Source organism: Anser brachyrhynchus (assembly GCF_964034855.1).
Source record: "Anser brachyrhynchus genome assembly, chromosome: 5".
Taxonomy (NCBI): Eukaryota; Metazoa; Chordata; class Aves; order Anseriformes; family Anatidae; genus Anser; species Anser brachyrhynchus.
Genome location: NC_137699.1, coordinates 13961977 through 13983557, shown reverse-complemented (window position 1 = coordinate 13983557; position 21581 = coordinate 13961977). Strand labels below are relative to the sequence as shown.

The 21581-nt window shown below is 39.4% G+C and overlaps 1 protein-coding gene and 1 long non-coding RNA gene across 3 annotated transcripts in view; both read left to right on the top strand.

Moving 5' to 3' along the window:
* LOC308196092 (uncharacterized protein) overlaps positions 1-21581 on the top strand; it is a 98314-nt gene that overhangs the window by 62973 nt on the left and 13760 nt on the right. For both annotated transcript variants that reach the window (XR_013952063.1, XM_080594617.1), the window contains exon 3: positions 21092-21160. Coding sequence is in view for 1 of the 2 variants with exons in the window: in XM_080594617.1 (XP_080450743.1) it covers positions 21092-21160 (69 nt within the window). In the remaining variant the exon portion in view is untranslated. The remainder of the gene's footprint in view (positions 1-21091; positions 21161-21581) is intronic.
* On the top strand, positions 2132-10808 carry LOC308196104. Its single transcript, XR_013952091.1, has 2 exons — positions 2132-6118; positions 6690-10808. It is a non-coding gene; the product is annotated as an uncharacterized lncRNA (long non-coding RNA).

The following is a 21581-nucleotide window of genomic DNA, read 5'->3' as shown; positions in this document are numbered from 1 at the left end:
CTCTATTCTCAAAACAATTAAACCAACTCTCAGTTAATTTTGTTATTCAGGCACTGTCTTTTTCTGCAGATTCCGCCACAAGACAGATTCCTTCTGCAAGTCCTTTCAGAGGAGCTCTACCAGAGAAATGTCAATGATAACAAGTTAAAAAGGATGATGAAATAAAATGACAAGGAGTATGTGGAACCAAACAGCAACCGCTGTCTTCCACAGAAAACCCTTGCACTGCCCAAGCATCCCCACTCTATTTCTCGCTTTTCCTCATTTCCCCTAAGGTATGTTTTTGGATTAGCCTAATGTAGAACATTAGGAAAGATTTTTCATTTTTCCCTGGACTGGGATAAATGTATCTATGGCACCATGTCAGTAAGAACAGGAAAAGGATCCAAATAGTTCCTTTAGCTTTAACTTGTGTTTACTAACCAATGGATTCATTATTTTTGCTCCTCCATGCTTTGATTTTCAAGTCAAATCATTCATGACAAGGGTGCAGGTGGAAAGCCATACTTCTTTGGAATAAAGCTTGAAGAAGTAAAGTGGGAGAAGATCTTTATAAATGTAATCTAAACAGTTATTCTTTGGTAGCTGATATTTTTGCTTCTCTTGTCCCACTTACTGCTGAAGGACACAAGCAGCTCATAAAGAGATAGAGGCATACTTGATGGGGAAAAATAGCTGTTTTTTTCCTGAAAAATAGGGTCTTCTCTCTGGAATGTATGTAAGTGGTGGTATGTACACACTAAAGTGTGCCTGCATTTAATTGGTGTCTATGAAACATTATGTGTACGCAGTCTCTCGATGCAAGAAAAAAAAAAAAGGAAAAAAAAAGATGATTCAAGCTCAAATAAGATTCTGGGCTTTGGGGGACAGACAGACAGTAATATGAGAATGTGTACACAGGATGCAAATGTCTACATAGTGTTTGTGCTGTCTGAGTGATACCATGCATGTGTTCTTTGTGTGTGTGCCTGTGCATGTATGTTTAGCTTTTTTTTTTAATATTTGCATGTGTTTCTGTCAAATAGTTGATCATGTATTTTTGGATGTATTTTTGTGTGTGTCTGTGTGGACGTATGTACAATCTGCTTTAAAGGTTCTTCCAAGTCTGCATAAGGCATAAGTATACCCATTTAGCTGTAGCTATCAGTGCTGTAATTAAAGGATTCACATACTTGAGTTCATACTACATGTACTAGTCAAGACCTATATTCATCCATAATATACATGTGCATCATGCATTCGTGTAGACATGGTTAATCTGTTTTTGCCTGATCTGGAGAGCTCGTGTGTCTCTGTGCAGTAATGCATGTGCAAGGGAGGTGTGTTTGTGCAGGTTTGCAGACATATAACATATTCTCTGTCTACAGAACGTTAACCACCGAGAGCTTATGACAGTATCAGATTCAGCAATAATTGCTAATGTTAAAGAAATCTTAATTTATCAAGTCAATAACGTCCATATTCTTGCACAAAAGTGAGTCTATTTCCTTACATCCACCAAAAAAAATCAGAATTATAAAATTATGAGGGAAGTGACCTTTGTTTTTTTAGGAGAATATGGAAAAGACTGGTTTTCGTAGTTTTTTGAAATTTTGCCTCATGTTTAGAGATACAAATTTTTAGATTCCTGATCCCAAGTTTGGAAATTGCATCCCTAGTAAATGTTTTACAGGCTATTTGTAGCTGTCTGGTGAGCCAAAGCGAATGACTGTATCCATCAGTTGTTCTGTCTAGTTATTTGTAAAGTGAAGCATCCTTCCTGAAGACCTCCCTGGGAGAATTTCAGACAGTTTGCTAAAGAACTAGATTTTTTTTTCTTATGGTAACAGAAAAAAAATATTTTAATCTCCAGTACCTAAAATAAAAATAAAGACCTGATTTTCCATTGCTTCATCAAATCATTCAGATTTAGGAAAAGCAAGTGTAAACACGCAGGTGTAAAAACAAGTGTGAATACTCCATTTTGCGCTTACTGTCTTTTCTGAGTCTTGAAACAGGGTTCCCTAATACAAAACAGAGTACCAGTGTGGTGAAACAGGTCCACTTTGCTTGTGCAGAACTGAGTATACAGGGGGCAAGACAGCAGAAAATTAGGGCATAGGGTCCTATCCCAATTCCCTTGAAGCAAATGGGAGCTGGATTAAGCCTAAATCTCTAATTACATAGGGGTAGTAGTCTGTCAGAATTCCCACTGAAGCAAAAGGGAGTTGGATCAAGCCCAAGACTCTAATTGCATTTTTCCTTGCCATTTTTGTTCTTATATTTTGTTTAGTCTGGCTCATCATTACATTATTTTGTAATTATTATGATGGGATTAGTGGCTATTACATATCTGATTTCTGAATGGTATCACTTGTTCCTAATCGCTGATGTCATTGATATATTTCAGAGAGGTTTGTATATTCTGGTGCGTATGGCAAGAGATACATGAACTTCTCTAGTGATTGAAACGGATAGAGGCATATACATTTCCTACCAGCACTGCAAAGAGCCAAACTACTTTTCCATGTGCAATATAGTGTAAGGCCATTCCAGGATGTTTTTCTCTTTTTTTTTTTTTTTCATCCTGATGTTCTTACCAATACCTTGGAATTTCCATTGTGAGGGCTGGATTTATCTAAAGAATGTCACGAGAAGAGAACATTACTGACTATGTGATAGGTAGCATTATTTAGAGGAAGTTTCCATGATACCTGTAGTTTTGGGGCATCCGTGTACTTCATTTCATGTCACATTTGATCAATACCAGAGTTTCTCCTCAGTCATGTGAGATTAGCTCTGCAGTGGAATCAGCATGCTATCCAAAGTATAAATGTTTGTTTTTGTTCTGTTTTTGTCTTCTTGAATCCCATCCCCAAACATCAAAGCTCCAGAATAAGGAGAGAGTTGCAACTTGTATCAGGCAAGGAGTGAACTCATCCTTCCAGGGGTATAGTGACTGCACCATACTAGCAGTATTAAAACTAAAGGGCTGTGTAGAGGCCCTGGTACACGATGGGAATTCTCACTGACGACAGTAGAAACGGCATGCGTCGATCTAGGCAGGACTCCAGATAGATGACGTCAACATGGCTTGGAAAACATCAAACTAGAAAATGCAGGCTGGAGCAAGGGGCATTTCTGCAGTCATTCCTCATGACATAATTTTACATGGTTCCCCATTAATAATGTCCCGAGATAGATGGGCCCTGCTTTATTTTGGGGATTTTATTGATTTGTCCTAATTTGTACTTCTAATTTGTGACCCTAAAATATAAGCTGGAAATTAGGGAGAGATTTTGCACAACACGGGTGTAGAGATCTTGAACAGTTTTCTTAGAGGAGCAGTAGGAACAAACAAGCAAATTGGCTGTGGATTTTGATTACTTAATGTAAGGGATTATAGAACTAGGTTGCCCAGAACAGGAGGGCTATCAACATAGGAGATCTCATGTACCGTAAGTTCCCCAGTATCTGTCTGGAGAGCTGCAAAGGGGATAGCTATCAATTCACTGTGGTAGGACATGGTGAACCATTAATATATCCATTCATTGCTTTCTGGGACAGAAGAACTTCAGCCAGTTTGGAGGGGTTTTGTTCCCAATTAATACATTTTTGTCTCCAGCAGAGGTACAGAAACTTTGAACTAAATAGTACAAGGCATGTCTGTCAATTAAACTATACAGGAGATGTATTGATAAGTGACGTTCATTTACAGAGAGAGAGTCCAAGTAACCTCAGTCACTTCACTGGAGTCATTCAAGACTTAAAGCTGACAGAAGAGAGGAGGGAATATCTTCCTCACTGCACCCCTTTTTCCCAGTTAGAGTAAGACAGCCTCAACATGTATCTCCTCCCTGTAGTAAGAAACATAATTTTCTTTCCAAATGAACAGCGTTTTCATGTTTAGCCCACTTGACCTAGTCTCTGTCAAATAAGTAATTTTGGAACTTAGGAGCTTTGTTTGTAATATTTCTGGTAAGCACATTAAAATCCATAGGGCCGCATCACGTTGTAGTTCTCACATGCAGTTGTCATTGAGAGGGACGTTTGCTTAAGAACAAACAGGGGGTAATAGTTCACGATAAATAACAACAAAATGTTTAAAAATAGATCAGGCTGTCCAACTTAAAACTGATTCGTTTCTTATATTTGTAGTTAGTTTGGAATGCTTACCTGATTTTTAAAAAAACAGTGCCACAAAGATGCTCTGGCCACTCAGAGCTCGCTGCCCTGGGCTGCGTGGAGCTGAGGAGGCGGAGGACTGAGCTGGCCGGTCCAGCTGCAGAGTTCAGAACGAGCAAAGCGCGCACACAAGCAGGTATTACAAGCTGTGAAATGCGGGGGGACTTGCAGAAATTGCTCTCTTTAGCAGTTCAGTGTGCTATCGATAACAAAGGTAAGGAGGTTATTTAAAACATATATTTACCTTAACATTGCTCTTGAAAAAAAGCAATACTAAAATACCTGTCAAATCCATTTTAAAAGATAGGTTCTGTTTTGCCATGAGAGAGGAAACCAGGTACTGGATGGGGAGACAGTTTCATCAGTGGGAACTGGCATAAAGGTAAGCAGGTCTTCTCCGTATGACTGTAATGACAGGGTGCCCCTACACACACACTTGAGCAGCAGATGCAAAGGGAGGTAGAGCTACAGCCAGTGGAATCAGTGGCGTTCTGGGTGGGCTCAGAGGGGTTAGCGGTGGCAGAATTACTGTGAGAAGGGGGAAAAGTGCAGGTCACGCGACCTGGCAGTTCCAAGTAAACACCTAGATTATGTGTAATTTAGCAGCTGAGCATTTCCTTAAACACTAATATCAAGATGCAGGTTAAACAGTAAATAATATGAATAAATGTGTTAGTAAAAACCTTCTCTTTCCTAGTATCATAAAGCTGGAGAAAATACATTATGTAACATATATGCAAAAGGTTTTTTGCTTTTTTTTGAAGGAAAGAGTATGTATGAAGAAAATCCCTTGAGCTGAAGTGTAAGAAAAAGATGTCTGACTAGTAACGGTCAAAAAAAAAAAAACACCACAAAAAACAAACTCTGTACAAGATTGTGCACACATCTCTAGTTCATTTTAACCAGGAAAAACTGATTCTTCTGCACAGTGCTGCCAGACAGCCGGCACTCTGCAGGTTTGGGCTGGGACTCTGTGTAGGTGCCATGCTGGCTCTGCACAGAGCAATGCCTCTTTCTGCCTAGCTTAGTTCACACAGTTAGGAAGTAACTTCTCAAACAGGTCATTACCCACATTTCAGCCCCCAAGATCTGAAAATCAAGGTACATTTTGCTGCCTCTTGTAATGTTTATTACAGATCTTTGTGCTCCAGTATTAAGTGGTCACGATGTTTTACCAGCTAGATTGAAGTCCAACTCTCTATCTCATAGAGGTATTTTGGCAGTGTTTGATAAAAGTACCCACGACGTACCTGAATCCTTGCTGGCATACATGAGAGAAACTACTAAAACCATTGCAGCTGCAGATGTTCACATCAGTGTAGTTGGCTTTAGTTTGTAAGGAAGACATGGAGATCTTGGCTCTTAAAATGTCTGGAAGTTTTCCACCGTGGGTCAGTAGCTTGTACCACGTAACTTCAGTTTAACAGGCTATGTTTCTGTGGAGGGAGTTGAATGCATGTGCTGGGCACGGGTAGTTTTTGCAGTCACCTTTCTGGAAGATGCATGCCACAAAGCCATAAAACTGCAGCAAACAGTTAACAGCACTAGGTATTAATCACTAAACACTTGCTGACCTCCGGGGATTTTGGCATATCTTTGCTTATGTGATCAGACCCCAAGAGGACGTTGCACAAGTCATGCATTGGGTTTTCAGGTGTTGGTGTGGTTTTTTTTCCTAACCCGTTAAAGGATGTTGACTTTAGTGGAAAAAAGTGTAGTAAAAATGGCAGTTGCTGCTCCATGCAGAAAGTTTTAGCTTTTTAGAAGGTAGTTCTTACCTCCTCTCTTACCCATCCAACCCTCTGTGCCGGCAGCTTTCACGATAGGCTCTTTTGCAGGTGAGGACACAAGAGCCCAGAAAAGGTGAGGCACCTGAGACCCTGCAGTCAGTGGGAAAGCCACGAAATAGAGCCCTGCAAGCGGCCGCAGACTGAACCGTAACCATTAGATTCCAGTTAAGTTATGGGCTGCTTAGAAACTAGAATCTGGGATTAAGGTGTTTGGTTAACCCTTTGAAATTGGGGACTTTTAAAAGGGAGGGTAGTTTTTGTAGGGAAACGCTCTGATGAAAGGGGCGGTAAAGGGTAAAATCAGCAACTCCACGGGGCATAATACCTGGTAAAGCAGGTGCTCTGTACAGTGTGACTGGCTGGTTTCATCCACTGTAATAGTTATCTTCCACGTGTAAGAACACCTTTCCTAGTTTAAATAATTCTATTTATTAATGATTAATGAGCTCAGAACTTCAAAAATCACTTTGTCTGCAGTGACAGAAATATTAAAAATCACCTGGATACCACTAATTTTTATCGATTAGTAATGCATCTTTTTATCTTTTAGAAATTAAAAACAGGGAAATTATTAATTACATTTTAAATACGGTTCACATCTCGTTTAAACAAAAGTTTGTTACCTATCTGGATTGGACTTGTAGATGCCCTGCTTTAATTTGGTGAGACAGTTCATGGCTTAAAGAAGGGTAATTGCGAGCAGAAAAGTTATCAAAGCTTTATTTTTGGCAGCAGCTTTGCAGAACGACACAAGGTGTGTTCTCCTGCATCTTGTGTAGTTTCGAGCTCCTGCTCCGCTGAAAGCGCTCGCCCTCTCCTTGGATCGGGCCCATAAATACCTTTGTCACCTCGGATGGAGCCATCGGGGGCTCTCCAGAACAAACCCCGTTAACCCTTCCCTGCCCGGCACATTCTAAACGACTTCCACTGATGGCAGCTATTTGAAGAACCAGCAGTGGAAAGCTTTTCCGTTCGGTTTGGTCAGTCTTTATCCTGATTTAACTCCTTTTTTTTTTGAGAAAGTAAAGGAGTTTTCACCAATTCTACCTCTCCTTCCCTGTTCAATACTTTTTGTATTTGTTGGGAGTATTTCTTGCCAGTCTGCTTCTTTTCTTTTTTCTTTTTTTTTTTTTTTTTTTTTTTTGGCGGGGTGGGTGCTACATAACAGTGTATAGAGCAGAGGCGTCAAGGTCACAAGCAAAATATTTGGAACCGCCAATTTTTCACAGCTATGTGCTAGCACAGGCGTGCACAAAGAAGACCCGATCCCGAGTAACCTTCTGCATATCTCCGTTTCCCTCTCTGTTTGACACCCACAGGTTTGTAAATTGGAACCAGAGCTTTTAGCCCTGCTTTTGCTTAGGGACGCTGCTCCTGGTCCTGCGGGGGACAGTGTGCACCAGACCTCGTGGGACAGGCGGCGAGTGAATACTCTGGTCTTCCTCTGCACCAGAGCTTCCTTGTTGGGCTGAGAGTCATTTTACACGAGGCTAAACTGCACTGCTTACTGAAGGAGTTTAGAAGTCCTGTGGGCTAAATCTAAACAATGATTTTCAAAATTACTTTGTCATGGTAAAATAGCTTCTGTAAACATCAGAAGTAAAGATGCGTTCCGCTCCTCACTGAAAAAAGCAAGGAAGCTGCGCTGGCTATACAGAGGCTAAACCCTACAACCTCTAGTGAACATTCATGCATAGTCATGAAAATAATCTCGAGGAGTGCAATAGGAACATTTATGTGAGTCAGGATTATTCCTCGGAGCACAGGTTAGCATAATATGGCCCCAGCAGAACTTCCAACTGATAATGCTGCAGCCTCGTCTCTTGTAATACCTGCCTCTTGCAGCCAAGTTTTGAAAGCAGTAAATCAAAAGTAACAGTTAAAACTTTCAACTGCATGTTTCAAAATGCAGTTGTAGTAAAACAACGTTAGGTATTTCAAATGAATTAAAAAACAAGTAACCAAAAAAGGTCTTTAGCTGTAGTTATGCTTGGGTTTCTTCTCTCTCAGACGTTTGAAATCTGCTATAATCAGTTCTACAAAAATTAAAATCTCCAGGACAAGCAGCTTCAATTTTTAACTAAATAAACAGAATGTTGCAAAATACTTGATTTTTTAAAGGAAAGAAAATAATTGAATTTGTAACAAAAATTTACAAATTTACCTGGGAAAATAGCTTTTTCTTTTAGATGAGGGAGAACCAGAAGTAGCCAGAACATTCAGAAAAGGCTGCTATAAGCTTTCAAAACTGCTTTGATAACCTACTGCCTATCACCATTATTTTCACAGAATCATAAAAGCCATGTTTTCGATATTAAGAGAAGTTCTATGCATGTCATTTGACCCCTAGAGTTAACTTAGGCAAAATACCTACAACCTTTAAATCTACTTTCTAAAATTACATTTGTCTGGGGAAAAAAAGTGCAGAGGTAGCTCTATATAGCCTTTGTTTGTATATATTATATATTGTGAAAGATTATGAAAGAGATAGGTCATCTTACTTATATAGAATTCAGACTTGCGGGAAATTAAAAATTTAAGTATAGTAAAATCTAGGAAAAACACTATAGGACTACAGCCATCAGACAGATAATTTCAGTGGGCAGCTTGTTTAAAGTAAATATTTATACTAAGTGGTAACCAGTTGAAAAATCAGTTTCAGGGAAGATATTTTCCTGTATTATATTCTGGGAAGTTAGGCTCATAATAGCCAAAGTACTACGCAGTATGCAGCTAAATATAAAACAAAGTAAGCTCAGTTATCTAATATAGATATAAATATAAGTATTTGTGAAATCTATTTAGAGCAAGGGTGGGGTATTTCATACCTTAATAAACAGAGAAAAAAGCTGAAGAGGGAATATTGTATACTTTAGCCAAAATCTCAACTGACTATTTTTTCCTTTTTGCTGGATTTATTTCCTAATAGGAATAAAAAATATATAAATTATCACATACTTCCAAAGCGTAAGCATACCCAATGGTTAACAAATTCATAAGGTAAAAGTTGGGAAACAATTGGATTTTTGATTCCTGTGGACTGATCCTGCTCTCCTAAAATCTGCTGTAAAATTCCCTTTGGCTTCAAAGGGAGCTGAGTTTCTTGTCAGCTTTTTAAATATAATTTATTAACTATTTAGAATTTTGCTTGAAAATAAAACTTCACTGTTTCTTTAAAATCAAAGTAACAAAAATGTTAGTTTAAAATATAAATAAACAGGAGTAGCAAATACTGTAAAAAAAAAAGCTTTTAGGTGGATGCTATTATTAAGCTATCAGCTGATAATTGATAAAAAGAATTCAGTCATATTTGTCTACTGTTTTTCAGTGGTTTGTAGAATTTAGATGTTTTATATTTTCCATTTAACATATACAGGAGCTGAAACAAAAAAAGCCCTGCCCTTGCAGAACAAATACAGAAATATGTTTTAGCAATTAGAACAGAAATGATAAAGCTGCTGAATCTAAAACTTAGTTACTTAAGTATTGACATTTTTATATTAGCAGTAGAAAATAAATGAGAGAAATTTTTGCATCAAGAAAGAACTTACTTTAATAAATATATAAATTCGATCTTTCAGACATGAAAAAATATTTGTATTTATCAGTTTGAATTTATAGTTTAGTACATACATTGTTTTAAATAGGGAGAGATAATCTTCAAAGAGGGGTATTGGTAAGATTAAAACTTAAAATTTGTATAAAGAGAAAATATTTTGATAAGAGCAAACAGAATCAACAGAAGTCAGTCTGGGGTTTATTACTATCCTGTGGATTCATATAGTTCATACTAATTCATATGGTTCAAAGACTAAAATATTGCAACCATTACTCATCCTTACTGAATATATTTCTATAGAAAATTTATGGTTTTTTTTCCTCTTTTGAAAAAATTGCTATTGACTTTTCTACAGAGAAACAAACAAAAAAAGTCAGTAAATTTGATCTTAATTCACAAATACTTCTTATCTTGAAGCAGATTTTACTTTGAAATTACTAATAGGAAATTATTTTAACTTTTTTTTCAAGTTAATTTATGTAAGAAGCTTTTTGAAGTTTATAATATTGCCTTACTTATAACTGACTGCAGCTGGAATACAGCCCTTTCTCAAATCGAATACTATACAAAATAATTAACAAAACGTGGATGTAGGTACAGTTACAATTATTAGGAACATTAATTTGCATTGTTGAGTCTTAGTGGGGGGTTTGTTTTTTCTTAAGGCTTTTAAGCAGTTAGTGATGAAAATAAATTGAGATTTAAAAAAATCTATTTCAAATCTTCCTTAAAAACTTTTAAAATGTTTATAAACCTTTAAATGTCATTTGATATATTTTTGCCTATTACATATAGGTTATTTATAAACCTTCTTACGATAAAAGATTTCTATTTATAGATAGTTCATATCACGAAACTGACTGAACAGTTGGGGTTAGATCCTACTTGTTTGTAAGATTAACTGAGACATACTTAACAGAACAATGAACCATATAAATATTCTGCATGAAGTTTTATCCAAATAATACCACTTGTAATAACTAATGTATGTCAACTGTCCCATACTGATCATGTGTCTGGAAGCTGTCTTTTCTAGTACTTAGTACTGTTTTTTTGTTTTTTTTTTTTTTTCTTTTATAGCTTCCAGAATAATGAACAACATATCCCTGTTGTTTTTGAAATTTTAATAAATAATAAATACTGATTTTGTTTTGATATAGAAAGAAATTAGTGACAGAAAGAGATATACAGCTATTGTGAACAGGTAACTTTATGCAACTGAAGTTTTAAAGTTCTGAAGTAAGGGAAAGAGTTTAAAAGAAAACTGCAAACTAAAAAAAAATAAAACAAACAAACTTGAATCAAAATATTTTAAAACGCTGCACATTTTTCAAGAGGGGAAAAGAGCTTTCTCACTTTGTTGCTGTATTCAAATTCAAAGAATACTATTAAAACTCATGATGCTAGTTCCACCACAGAATTGAGCTTTTCAAAAGAGTGGTCATCTCCTTATATTTAACTGAAACTATGTAAAAAATGGTGTGTTTTCATGTACCAAGTAAACCTAAAGGTTTACCTTGAAAAGAATAGCTGCATATGTATGAGCAATGGAGATATGAACACCACAAAAGTAATTTTTTTCAAGGAAAATAATTATTTCTACTTAACTTTTAAATCAATGGGCATATGTTTATTGGCCATATTTGTGCTATAATCAGTACAGTAAACTAGGCTTTGCAAAATAAATGGAGGGTAGGTAGAGGTAGAGCTCTCTGAAACAGGAGAGAGCTGTGTGTGTGTGGTAGCAGGACATAAATAAAAATGTCAGGAACTTGTTCGGAAGTCCAACTTCTTTGATTACAGTTCCCAGTGAAATACTACCTTAAATTTGAGTTTGCTAATTTTATGTGCTTCAGTGAAATCACGTGCTTTTAAAAGGTTTATTAATAAGCTTAAATATGATTGTGTTATTAAATATTTCATTAATTAGAAAAGTGAGTTCTGTAAGCCATTGTGTAAGACCAATATGGAAAACAGAACTGATGTATTAGTAATATGCTTCATTCTTTATTTATTAATGAATGGCTTTAGAGGTGAATAGTAAATTCTCCTGAATAAATTCACAAATGCATACCTCTAATACCTTTTATGAAAACGTTTTGTTCTCCCGTTGAACAAATTTTGTACCCTTTTTCTCTCTATAAATAATGCCAAAGTTGCTGAAAGGGTCAAACATATTACCAGTTTGGTTTAAGTTCTGAAAAAAAGTTTTTCAAGCTTTTTATATTTCACATTACAATAAGGTAGATGTTGAAGATGATTCAATGTAATCCATTAATTTTAAATTTCCCAATGATGAAGATTCAGCTATAAATTATTATTACTTTAAGACATTATTATATAATTTGATGTGAATTTCTTCTGTAGGACACCGTAAATATAAGACAAAGTCCTGCAGTCAAAATTCCCATTGATGATATCAGGTTTGGCAAAGCAGGTACTGCAGGATTTGCAATGTAGTATCCGGACTAATGCCTGCATTTGTGGCTGTAATCTTAAAACCAGAGAAATATCTACATTAGAGGTTTAAATTTTAGTATTTTTTTTAATACTACAGCTATCTAGATTTCTATTCTATTTACTAATACAAGCCCTGCTGATGTTTTCATTGTTAACGTATTTCAAACAAGAAGACCCAATTGCTTGGTCTGTGTTCTCTAAAAGTCCAACCTGTCAGGATGAGAATTAATTATTATAGCTTTGATTAACTTTAAGCTTTCCCCCTCCCCTTTTCTCCCTGGTTAATTTGGGAGAGGGGAAAAATAGGACTCAGATTAGTATAATTTCCCAACTTGCATCAAATTCTGTGTTTCTGTAAGACAGATTCATGGGGTAATAATGACATGCTGCTACTAGTATGCATTTTTTAACCTAAAATATACCATTAATTAAATTTATTTCACTGAAAAAAATTTCCATTTAATTGGTCAGAGGTTGCAAATTGTGGTTTTAGTTATTAACTCTTAGTTTTAATGGTTGTTATTCTTATAGTAGCTGTATGCATCAGAATGCTATTTAAACAACCAGGCCTCATGCTTTTAAGATTTAAAGCAACCATTCAAATAATGTTCACCACAGTTCTTTTACAATAATGTAGCAAATCTATATTTCATGATGTAGGGATATGAAATGAGCTGGCCGTGGGTGCACAAGGGCATCTAATGGGAGCTGAAAGGAGAGCGCTCAGAATGCGAGGGTATCTGCGGTTAAGTCAGTTAACACCAGAACTCTTTGTAAATAACTGCTGGCGATTTCCAAGTTGAATTCTTATGAAATGATAGCTGTGAAGATGTGAAATTTATAGACGGCCTGGTCTACCGAAACCCAGCCAAAAAGATTGTCGGTGATCCCTGGCTCACGTGGTTGCAGTGACCGGTGGTGCTGCAGTTGGACTCCACACTGAGTTTGCTGGTGAGGTTGGGATGGGGTGGAGGCAGCGTCTGAGCTTCGTGGGCTGGAGGTGGGCCTGGCCCCTTCGAGCTGCCCAGCCCTGGCATGTGGACGGCTCCAGGTCTGTGGTAGTCGTCTGAACTACCCCAGTCCTCTGGACGATTTGGGTCAGGCCTCCTTCTGCAAAAATTACTTGGCTCCGTTCTAGTGCTCAGTACAGTTGACTTTAGTCAGGCGGTATTTTTCACAATATTCCTGTGTACTGTGTTCTGTACTTAAGGGTTATACTTTATTCTTTCTGCTGTGCTTAAGTGGAACTGAAACTTTAGGAATAGATAACTACTACGTTTTTTTCCAAAGAAAAACTATTTTTATGTTGAACAGATTCCATATAAAATAGATGATACGTCACCATGCTGCTGGGGTGTTCGTTCCTTACCACATGAGATGGAAAGTAACGTGGAGCTAGAAGGTGTTAATGGCTGCTGTAAACTAACAACAGGTAAAAAGCAGGTTGATGCTGGCGGGTTCACTCGCCATCCGTGAGGGCTCCGTGTGCGCCTCACTTTGCAAGTGTAATTGAAATTAAGAATTTTTCCCATATTCCACCGTCACTCTCTGGAATTTCCAGAGGTCACCAGTTGCACACAGAAGTGCAGTGACGGTGCAGCATGGGTCGGACTGTTCTTCTGCTGCCTGGCCTATAAGCGGGAGATAAGCTCTGGAAGGTCAAAAGGGAAAGAAATCTTAGCTATGCTGTGTTGATTCACAGTCTGCGCCCTCTGTTTAGGTTATGAAGGAGGAGTGACAGAACAAAGTTTGAATTAATATGCTTGAACCCTGTCTTTTGTTAGACTTTGTACTCTGGCAGCTGGCTGGGTCCCTTTACGAAGCACAGGAGGACAACCTTCAGTACCCTTACTGAGAGAGCAGAAGTGTCTTACCCTAATGTAGGAAGTGGCCACTTCATACTGCTTTGATCAGGAGTAAAAAGTTGGACCCACAACCCCTGTGTACAGATAGGTCTATAATTGAGTGACAACGTGTGCACAAATACCAGGCCCAACTCTTTTTCTTCTGTGCACATGCCTGATTCTTGATTGTTCCAACTATGTCTGGGTAGCTGGGGAGGACTAGGTTGCTATTAGCAATGGCTGGAAATCCTGCAGTATTCAGAGAAATAATGGAAACCTTTTTATGAAATCTTCATTTAAAATTGGGGAGCTACAAAATCGTATAGGATGGTAAGATATTGCCATGGCAAAGACTAACAAGACCTCATTCTTCATAAAAATCTGTAGGATCTGGTGTAATTTTTATGGATCACTATTTATTTATTTATTATTTTCTCTCTGTCCCTTTTGTCTCTCTCTCTCTCTCTTTTTTTTTTTTTTTCAGCAAGAGATCCAAATCCCACCTGGAATAGTTCTGTAAACAGAATGTTTCATTTTCTTTATACAGAAGTTCTGTACTTTGAGAGGTTGGAATTAGCTGATCATTAAGGGGTCCCTTCCAACCCAAACCATTTATGATTCTGTGAAGTCCATGGGATTTTGTTTCATTCCATTTCAATTGTGTCATGCCTGGTACTGCACTATTTCAAAGCTCTTCACTTGCTCGGTGATAACAAATATGCTTTGCTATTTGGGAATGGCTGGACCTGGTGTCCAGGAAGAGGAGGCTGTACCAGTTTGTCCAAGTTTAGGTGTACAGACCTCCGTTTACAAATCATGAATATTTATTCTTGGGGACTAGATGCAGGGTATTTTTGGATGGTCTTCCTGAGTGAGTGTAAAAATGGATGTTCTGGTCATCCTGGTAGTGGATGGTTTCTGACCTTCATTATGATATGAAGAAAAAAATTTCAAGCCAACCACTTTTGATCAGGGGGTGTTATTTTGTTATGCTAGCTTCTTAAGAGGTCAGGAGAAATAAGAGGTATTTTATCTTTTGCAAGCAGTTTAATTTAATATGGTGAATTGAGGCCATTTGCCTAGGTGCCCTGCAATGTAAAAAAAAAAAAAGTAGAAATAAGTAAAATATATTATTGTCAAATTTGCTGTAGGAGAGATGGAATACCATCTCGCCCAAGCTACAGCTGGGAAAGGACCTTGGGAGTGTACAGAATTGGTCTAAACACAGGAAAACCAAAGGGCTGTTTGGCAATAAGTTGTTTTCCTAGCTGAAGCCTTTCAAAAAGGTGGAGGGAAATAGAGCAAACTCATCAGCTGTCTCCTTACAAGCCAAAATAAATGACATGTACCAAGGTCATGATACATTTTGAGACAATCAGAATCTTGGGGGTTTTTCGACATGCTGAGCACTTCTCCCAGCTGAGATGAGTGGCGTGTGGTTCTTTCCTCGTCTTCCACTAATAACTCATTCAGGAGGACTAATGGTTTTGGACTATGAGGATCGTGGCCTGCTTTTTAATTTTAGAATGATACTGAATATAAGGGGAGAAAAATAGAAAAGGTAATCGCTAAATGAAGCATTGATCAGGTTAATTGGTCGGGTCTTCTGTCAGTCAGCCCACCAGTAGGAAAAATAAATACTGTCTTTCTTTTATCTCAGATGGTTGCATGGCTCAGGTACTAAGTACGTGTGGTGTGGCTCCCTTTCTTGTTGGTGGAAGCATATGTTCTTCCTTCTTTGTGACCTACTGTACGCAGTTTCATTACGTCCATTACTTAGCGCTGTATTTATCAAACTTTCTTAATCTGTGACCTCCTTTTTGATTCCTCTTTCTTGTTGTTATGTTCTTGAAATCTTTGTTTTTACTAAGATAGTGACTGTCTGTAATCACTACCTGGAAACTCGCTCCCTTTCCCCTGAAGCACTGACTTGCTGACAGCAAGCAAAGGTAGGTGGCCAGCCTAGTGGCTACCGCAGATACTTGCAGCTGCATCCCAGTCCCCTGATGCCAAAAAAACAGAGCCACTGCTGATGAACCTTGTTTTTTTCTGACACTGTGAGTGTCTTTAAGTTCTTTTGGAGCCTCTATTTCATGAAATACTTGTGAACACGGAGGTAAAGTTCCTGCCTTTGTGCATACCGATGAATTTCCGAGCAGCACAGATTCAGCAGGTGGCAGAACCAGGTTTGTTGAGCCAGGGTGCAGGGACGCTCTGCCCATGGTGGCAGGGGATCTGTGCATTTCACGACGGTGCAATGTGCATATGATCATGTAAGTTACAGCTGTCTTCTCTCGTGTTCCTCTTCAAATGAAATTATTCTTGTTAAAGGACACGGGTGGTAAGAGATTTTGATGTTGGTATATTTAATTTCAATTTAAGGGAAAAAAAAAATCCCCTATGTTGTATGTCTGTTGTTTCAGATCTCGTGATGGGTTGTTCAGGGTTGGCTGGTCTTTAGCTGGAAGTTGAAAAAGATTGTACTGGAAATCCCTGGGGGCGCGTTACGTTGGTTGGTTAAAGTAGGGGTCAGAAGACACGGATAGCACCTGTGCTGTAATACTCGCTGTATCTCTGTCGGTCCCCTTGCGGATGCTGTTGGCTCGCAGTGACAGGCGAGGCCCTCGGAGCGACGGGGATGCTCTCCTCTGACCCGTCCCCAGCAGCTGGCCTCGCTGCTGTTGTGGTGTCTCTGGTGAGAAGGCCCCGCCGAGCCCGGAGCAGGACAGTGCTTCGGGGACCGGGAAGAGGTAAAGACAGCCAGGGTCTGGGGTGTTCGAGACTGAGCTGGAGCGAGGACGGGGCAGAAAATCAGCACACCTGTCACAGGCACTGTTTGGCCTGTTCACATCTCCGTGCCTTGGCTTAACCCGCCTGTCGTGACCGTCACTCTCAGCTACAATTATTATTAAGAATGTGACTGTTACATAGCACCGGCGGCTATGCCTGATGCCTTACAAAACAGATCCATTAAAGAGTATTTGCTAATGCTCCCTTCCTCGCCTGCGGATGGGAGGAGGAGAGGAGAGGCAGGCTGCTGGGGCGTCCATCTCTGTGCTCAGGAGAGGGCAGCGGGGCATTAGGAGCCCAGGGAGCTGCTGGCGTGGCGGGGCAGGACACCTCACCCGGGGGTCTCTCGTCTGCACTCAGGAGTTAGCGTAACACAAAGCATCAGGGGAGGAACGACCACCCTCCTTCCCTAGGCTTCGACCCTCTGCCCCGCTCCCGGTGTTGGGAAGGGTTCGTTGACAGTGCTTGCTGTGAGGCATTTCTCCTTAGTATCAGGAGACAGAAGATAAAGAGCAATCACACAGCTAAAATTATCCAGTTAAAGTCATATAAAATGTAGAGTAAATATTTATATGAAAAGCAGGTAAAATACAGGACAGAATTCTCCAGAAGGAACTAATTTCTACCAGCACACCAAGAGCTGCATTTTAAGAGCAAGCCTAAGTTATGAAACACTTCCTTTACAGGAACCATTTTGAAACATGCCATTTTATTTCCCTGTGCTTCTTTCTGTCGTTGGTAATGGTCCACCAGTATTAATTGATGGATAATTACTGATTTCACAAGTGCCTCTAAGTTAAGCTTCATTGTTTCTTAAAGAAATTGATACAATTCGGGGTCTTTCCTCCTAAAATCAAACGCAGTGAAAGATAGTGGTAGCAAAGTCTTTTTTTTTCTAGGACCGCTGTAGGACTGGGGGAGATGTAGCCCTGGGTGAGAGCCTGGTGCAAACTCCATGTGATAGCTGCCTCCCACCAGAGCGCTGCATCAGCAGCTCACTCGCACATTAGGAAATCAGGGACAAACAAGTCTGAGACGCTGCATTTAGGCAAGAATGAATTTCACCCTTTGGAAGGAAGGTGGCTACACTCGGACATCCAGGTAGCGTGTTGTGTGCTCCAGTGACATTCAGTGTTGCCATCGTGCCTTGTGGTAAACTGAGTTTTGCGTGATCCAGGGCATCGCCGTCGCCTTGCACTGCGTGGCACAGAATCGCCTTACGGCACGGGTGACCCGAGTGAGTGAACAACCCCGCTGAGCACGGGAAGGGCATTTCTATGCTTAAAGTTAAGTGTACGTGCAAGTCTCATGTCGAACTGGCCTTGGAAGCATGAAAGATGTCTGCTGGGGAAAGGAGACGAGTGGTGGAGGAAGGCAGAGAGAAATCGTTTGAGGGGGTTATCCTTTGCTTACTCTGCTTCTGTGCGGTGGCACCAGTGCGGGGGAGCAGGGGAGCGTTCGCTGCGCACTGCCACGGGAGCCGCGCGTGTCTGGGCGCGTGGCGTGATAACATGGCAGGTGCACGGCGCCAGGCGAGGCAGGAAAACCTGCACGTGTTGGTGGAGGGGTGCGTGAGCACTGCGCGATGCCCCGCTTCCGTTTGTGTGGGATATGGTGCAATAAAAAAGTGAGGTAAATAAAACCGAGATACGAGTATTCTTAGGGGAATTGCATACATAGGCTTTTAAGGTTTAACATCGGGCATGTAAACAGGAGAATAATTACCATAAGCAGCTAATGACAGTTTCTGCGTGTGCTTGTGGGACAGAATTCCCGGGGAAGAGGTTGGAAAAGTGAATGCTGCACAACCCGTATAAACCCTAAAGTCTTTCCCAGTAAGTCCCAATGTCTCAGGAACCCCTGTGTCTACAGAGAGAGAAATTGCAGTGCCTGGGTTGCTGGAGCAAGGTTTCGTTGTACGTGCGTGTGCATACCTGTACATCCGTGTGAGTTTATGGATGCGTTTTAGGGTCTGTCATAAAGCAGGAATGGAATTTAGAAGGGAAGATACCTGTTCTGAAAATATAAAGGGAAGCCATTTTTTTTTTTTCTCAGCTGTGGCTAATTGTAGTTTCTGAAAGCATTGTGGTTTGTCCTGACAAAATGAGGATTAAATAAGTGTATGTTTTGGAAACTTTGACTAACCAGAGTCCTGGTGAAAGACAGTAGTGTTTCTGTAGCGCTTGGGTGTTTCGTGCAGCTTGCCCTTGGCACAAGAGGCAGAATTAGTTATCCGCAGTTGGCAGCAGGGAGGTACGGTGTTCCCCCTACCCGTGCAAGCCAAAGTCGATAGATACCCTCTCATTTCATATGGCCCATGTCAAGGGTATTTAGCTAATTTAAAAGCAGACAGAAAGGTAAATGCAGCAACTGTTCTGTTCCCCCCCCCCCTTTGAGTTTGAATAGGAAAATAATTAAAGGCAAGCATCGCGTTTTATAAGCAACATATTAGTCTGCATGTGGAATTTCTTTGTTGCAAATTACAGACCCAGGGCCTGATCCTGCTGTAAGGGACATTAGTGGCACATTTCCTATTGATTTCAGAAAGAAGGAGCAGACCTCAGCTTAACATGTGACAGGTGAAAGCTGCTCCTTTAGAAGGATGCTGCCCATTACTTTTAGGCCCCCGATTTATGCTTCCTTAGTGTCCCGAACAAAAGATAGACGTGAATTGTACATATTGTAAGTGTAATGGGGATTGTTTGTAAACGTAAATGCTGTCTTTAACATTGCTGAACCAAAAATATAAAAGATTGTGCCAGTGAATGAAAGTGAAACTGGCTGAGAACAAAAGTGAAACCAACAGGCGCCTTTCACTCCCCAGGCTGAGTAAAATGCAGAAAAGTAAATCCTGAACAGGTGATGTTGAACAGTAAATTTGAATTTTAAAAATTTCCTTACTTTTATTAGCGTAGAAAAGTGTTGCAAGTGATCCAGGTAAAGATTTTCCCTCTCTAGTATAGGTGTTTTCCTTGATGGTATCTCTTTAAAAAGTCAGGGTTGATAAGAAATGTCTTTTTTTTTTTTAAATCTTTTTTTCTTTATGATATTAAGGGGCATCTCCACATGTCACCCCCTTTTCCCTCTTCATGCCTTGCATCACAGTTTTCCGAGCCATTTACACAAGTATGCTGATAGGAGCATGTACTAGAGCAGCACAGGGCTCACCTTGCTTTGCAAAAATATGGGTGCCTGTTCAGCAAGTTCCTAGAGAAGGAAAAAAAAAATGTAGCTCTAAAAACGTATGAAAATGACGGTAGAATATGTTTAATCTGTGAAATACTAAAAAAGTGAGACAGTGTAGCAAATGGGAGAGAGAGACATTCAGTTCTTCCTGCCCGGTCAGCAAGAGACAAATACACAGAAAAGTGGGCGAAAGCCAAGCAAATAACAGCAGAGGGTAAAATAAAAGCATAGGGTGCCATGGAGAAAAAGAGAGAATGGAGGAAAGAAAAGGTTTAGATACGATAACCTCGTGCAAAATGCTTCCTTGGTTAACTTTTGTCAATGTCTAGGAAATAGGGTGGAAAAATACATGTGGCAACAGTCTGTAAGGATCTAAGCACTATGAGGAGGGGAAAATATACGGAAAGAGAAGCGTAAAAGATGGAAGAAAAGATTTCAACATAGGCAGATCTTTTTTTTTTTTCCTTAAAAAAAAAAAAAGGCGAAGCTATTTACTCATAAATGCTACACACTACACTACTGGGGTTTTCTGACCATGGCTTTCATTGATAATGTTTATTAAATGACAAAATTGAAGCAAGGGCTTTTTTGGGAAATTTACTATGCTGTGAATTTGTACTCATTATCTTAACTGTTTTTTGTCTGAAGTTTGTTTGAAAAGGCACAGAGGAAAAAAAGGGCGTAAAAATGGTGTATAGACAGTGATTTTAGCTGGCAGCTGCCTCACAGGTGAAGGAGGAGATAGAAGTCTCAAACCTGCAGGCCTGTGTAAATTCTGTGTTATAACAAATAAGTACGCAATAACACAAATCCCAGAAAAATGGGTAAAGCAAACATTGTATTTATCTGGGAAGGTGTTCAACTTTTAAAACAGGGGAGGGAAAAGTTGTTGTGGGAAGGAGTATCTCAGGACTCTGTCCCCCATATAAATTGCTTTAAAAAAAAATTCAATTTATGTGAAATAAGTGATTTTTTTCTTTTTTAGTATAAGGTCATGCAATTTACAGATTAAATGATGCAAATGAGATGCAGTTTGCAGCAGTTTACGGGCCTCTAAGAACTTAAAAACAGGTTTGGAGATTCTCAAACTTGTGTTGAACATGTAGGGGGATAATTTTTAACACGAGTACCTGACTTATCAAAAACAGTTTTGATGGCCCTAGTTAGAATATAACAGGAGTTTTTTAAATGCTTTTCAGCATGAGAAATAGAAAGCCTGGTGACGGCCAGATAATTGGAATGATCAGAAATGGGCCTAAATGTATAATAATTTTAATGTATTTTCTCTTACATTGTAGGGAATGTGGCACAGCCCCTGCTTCGGACAGAAAGACAGCCGTCCAAAGGAAATGAGCATCAGTTCTCAGGTAACGTGCTGTTACTCATTGCTTTTGACATAGAAAGAAAATAACTTTTCTGTTCGGATTAAATAATACCTGACCCTTTGGCCTTCTCGGTTTTGTAGTTTGTCGGTGACATTTTGCACAAGCCCAAAGATTTTTGTTTTATTTTGGGAGAGGTGAGGAGGCAAAGTGTTGTGAGGGAGGGCACTAAATATGAAGTCCTTCTGAGGTCTGGTCAGTTGCATGAGAATAGCAGTGCCGATTGTGTTGTACTGGATTTTCCCATTAAAACATGTAAACAATAGGATGTTATAGAAAGATAGATGTATTTGTTAGCTGTGGTGTGTGTTTCAGTTCCCCTTGTATTAGAATACCAGATAAATTTGAAGTGGTTGCTGTAATTTGTGGTTGGTCAAAGACAGGGCTAAAAAAAATAGTTCTTTCT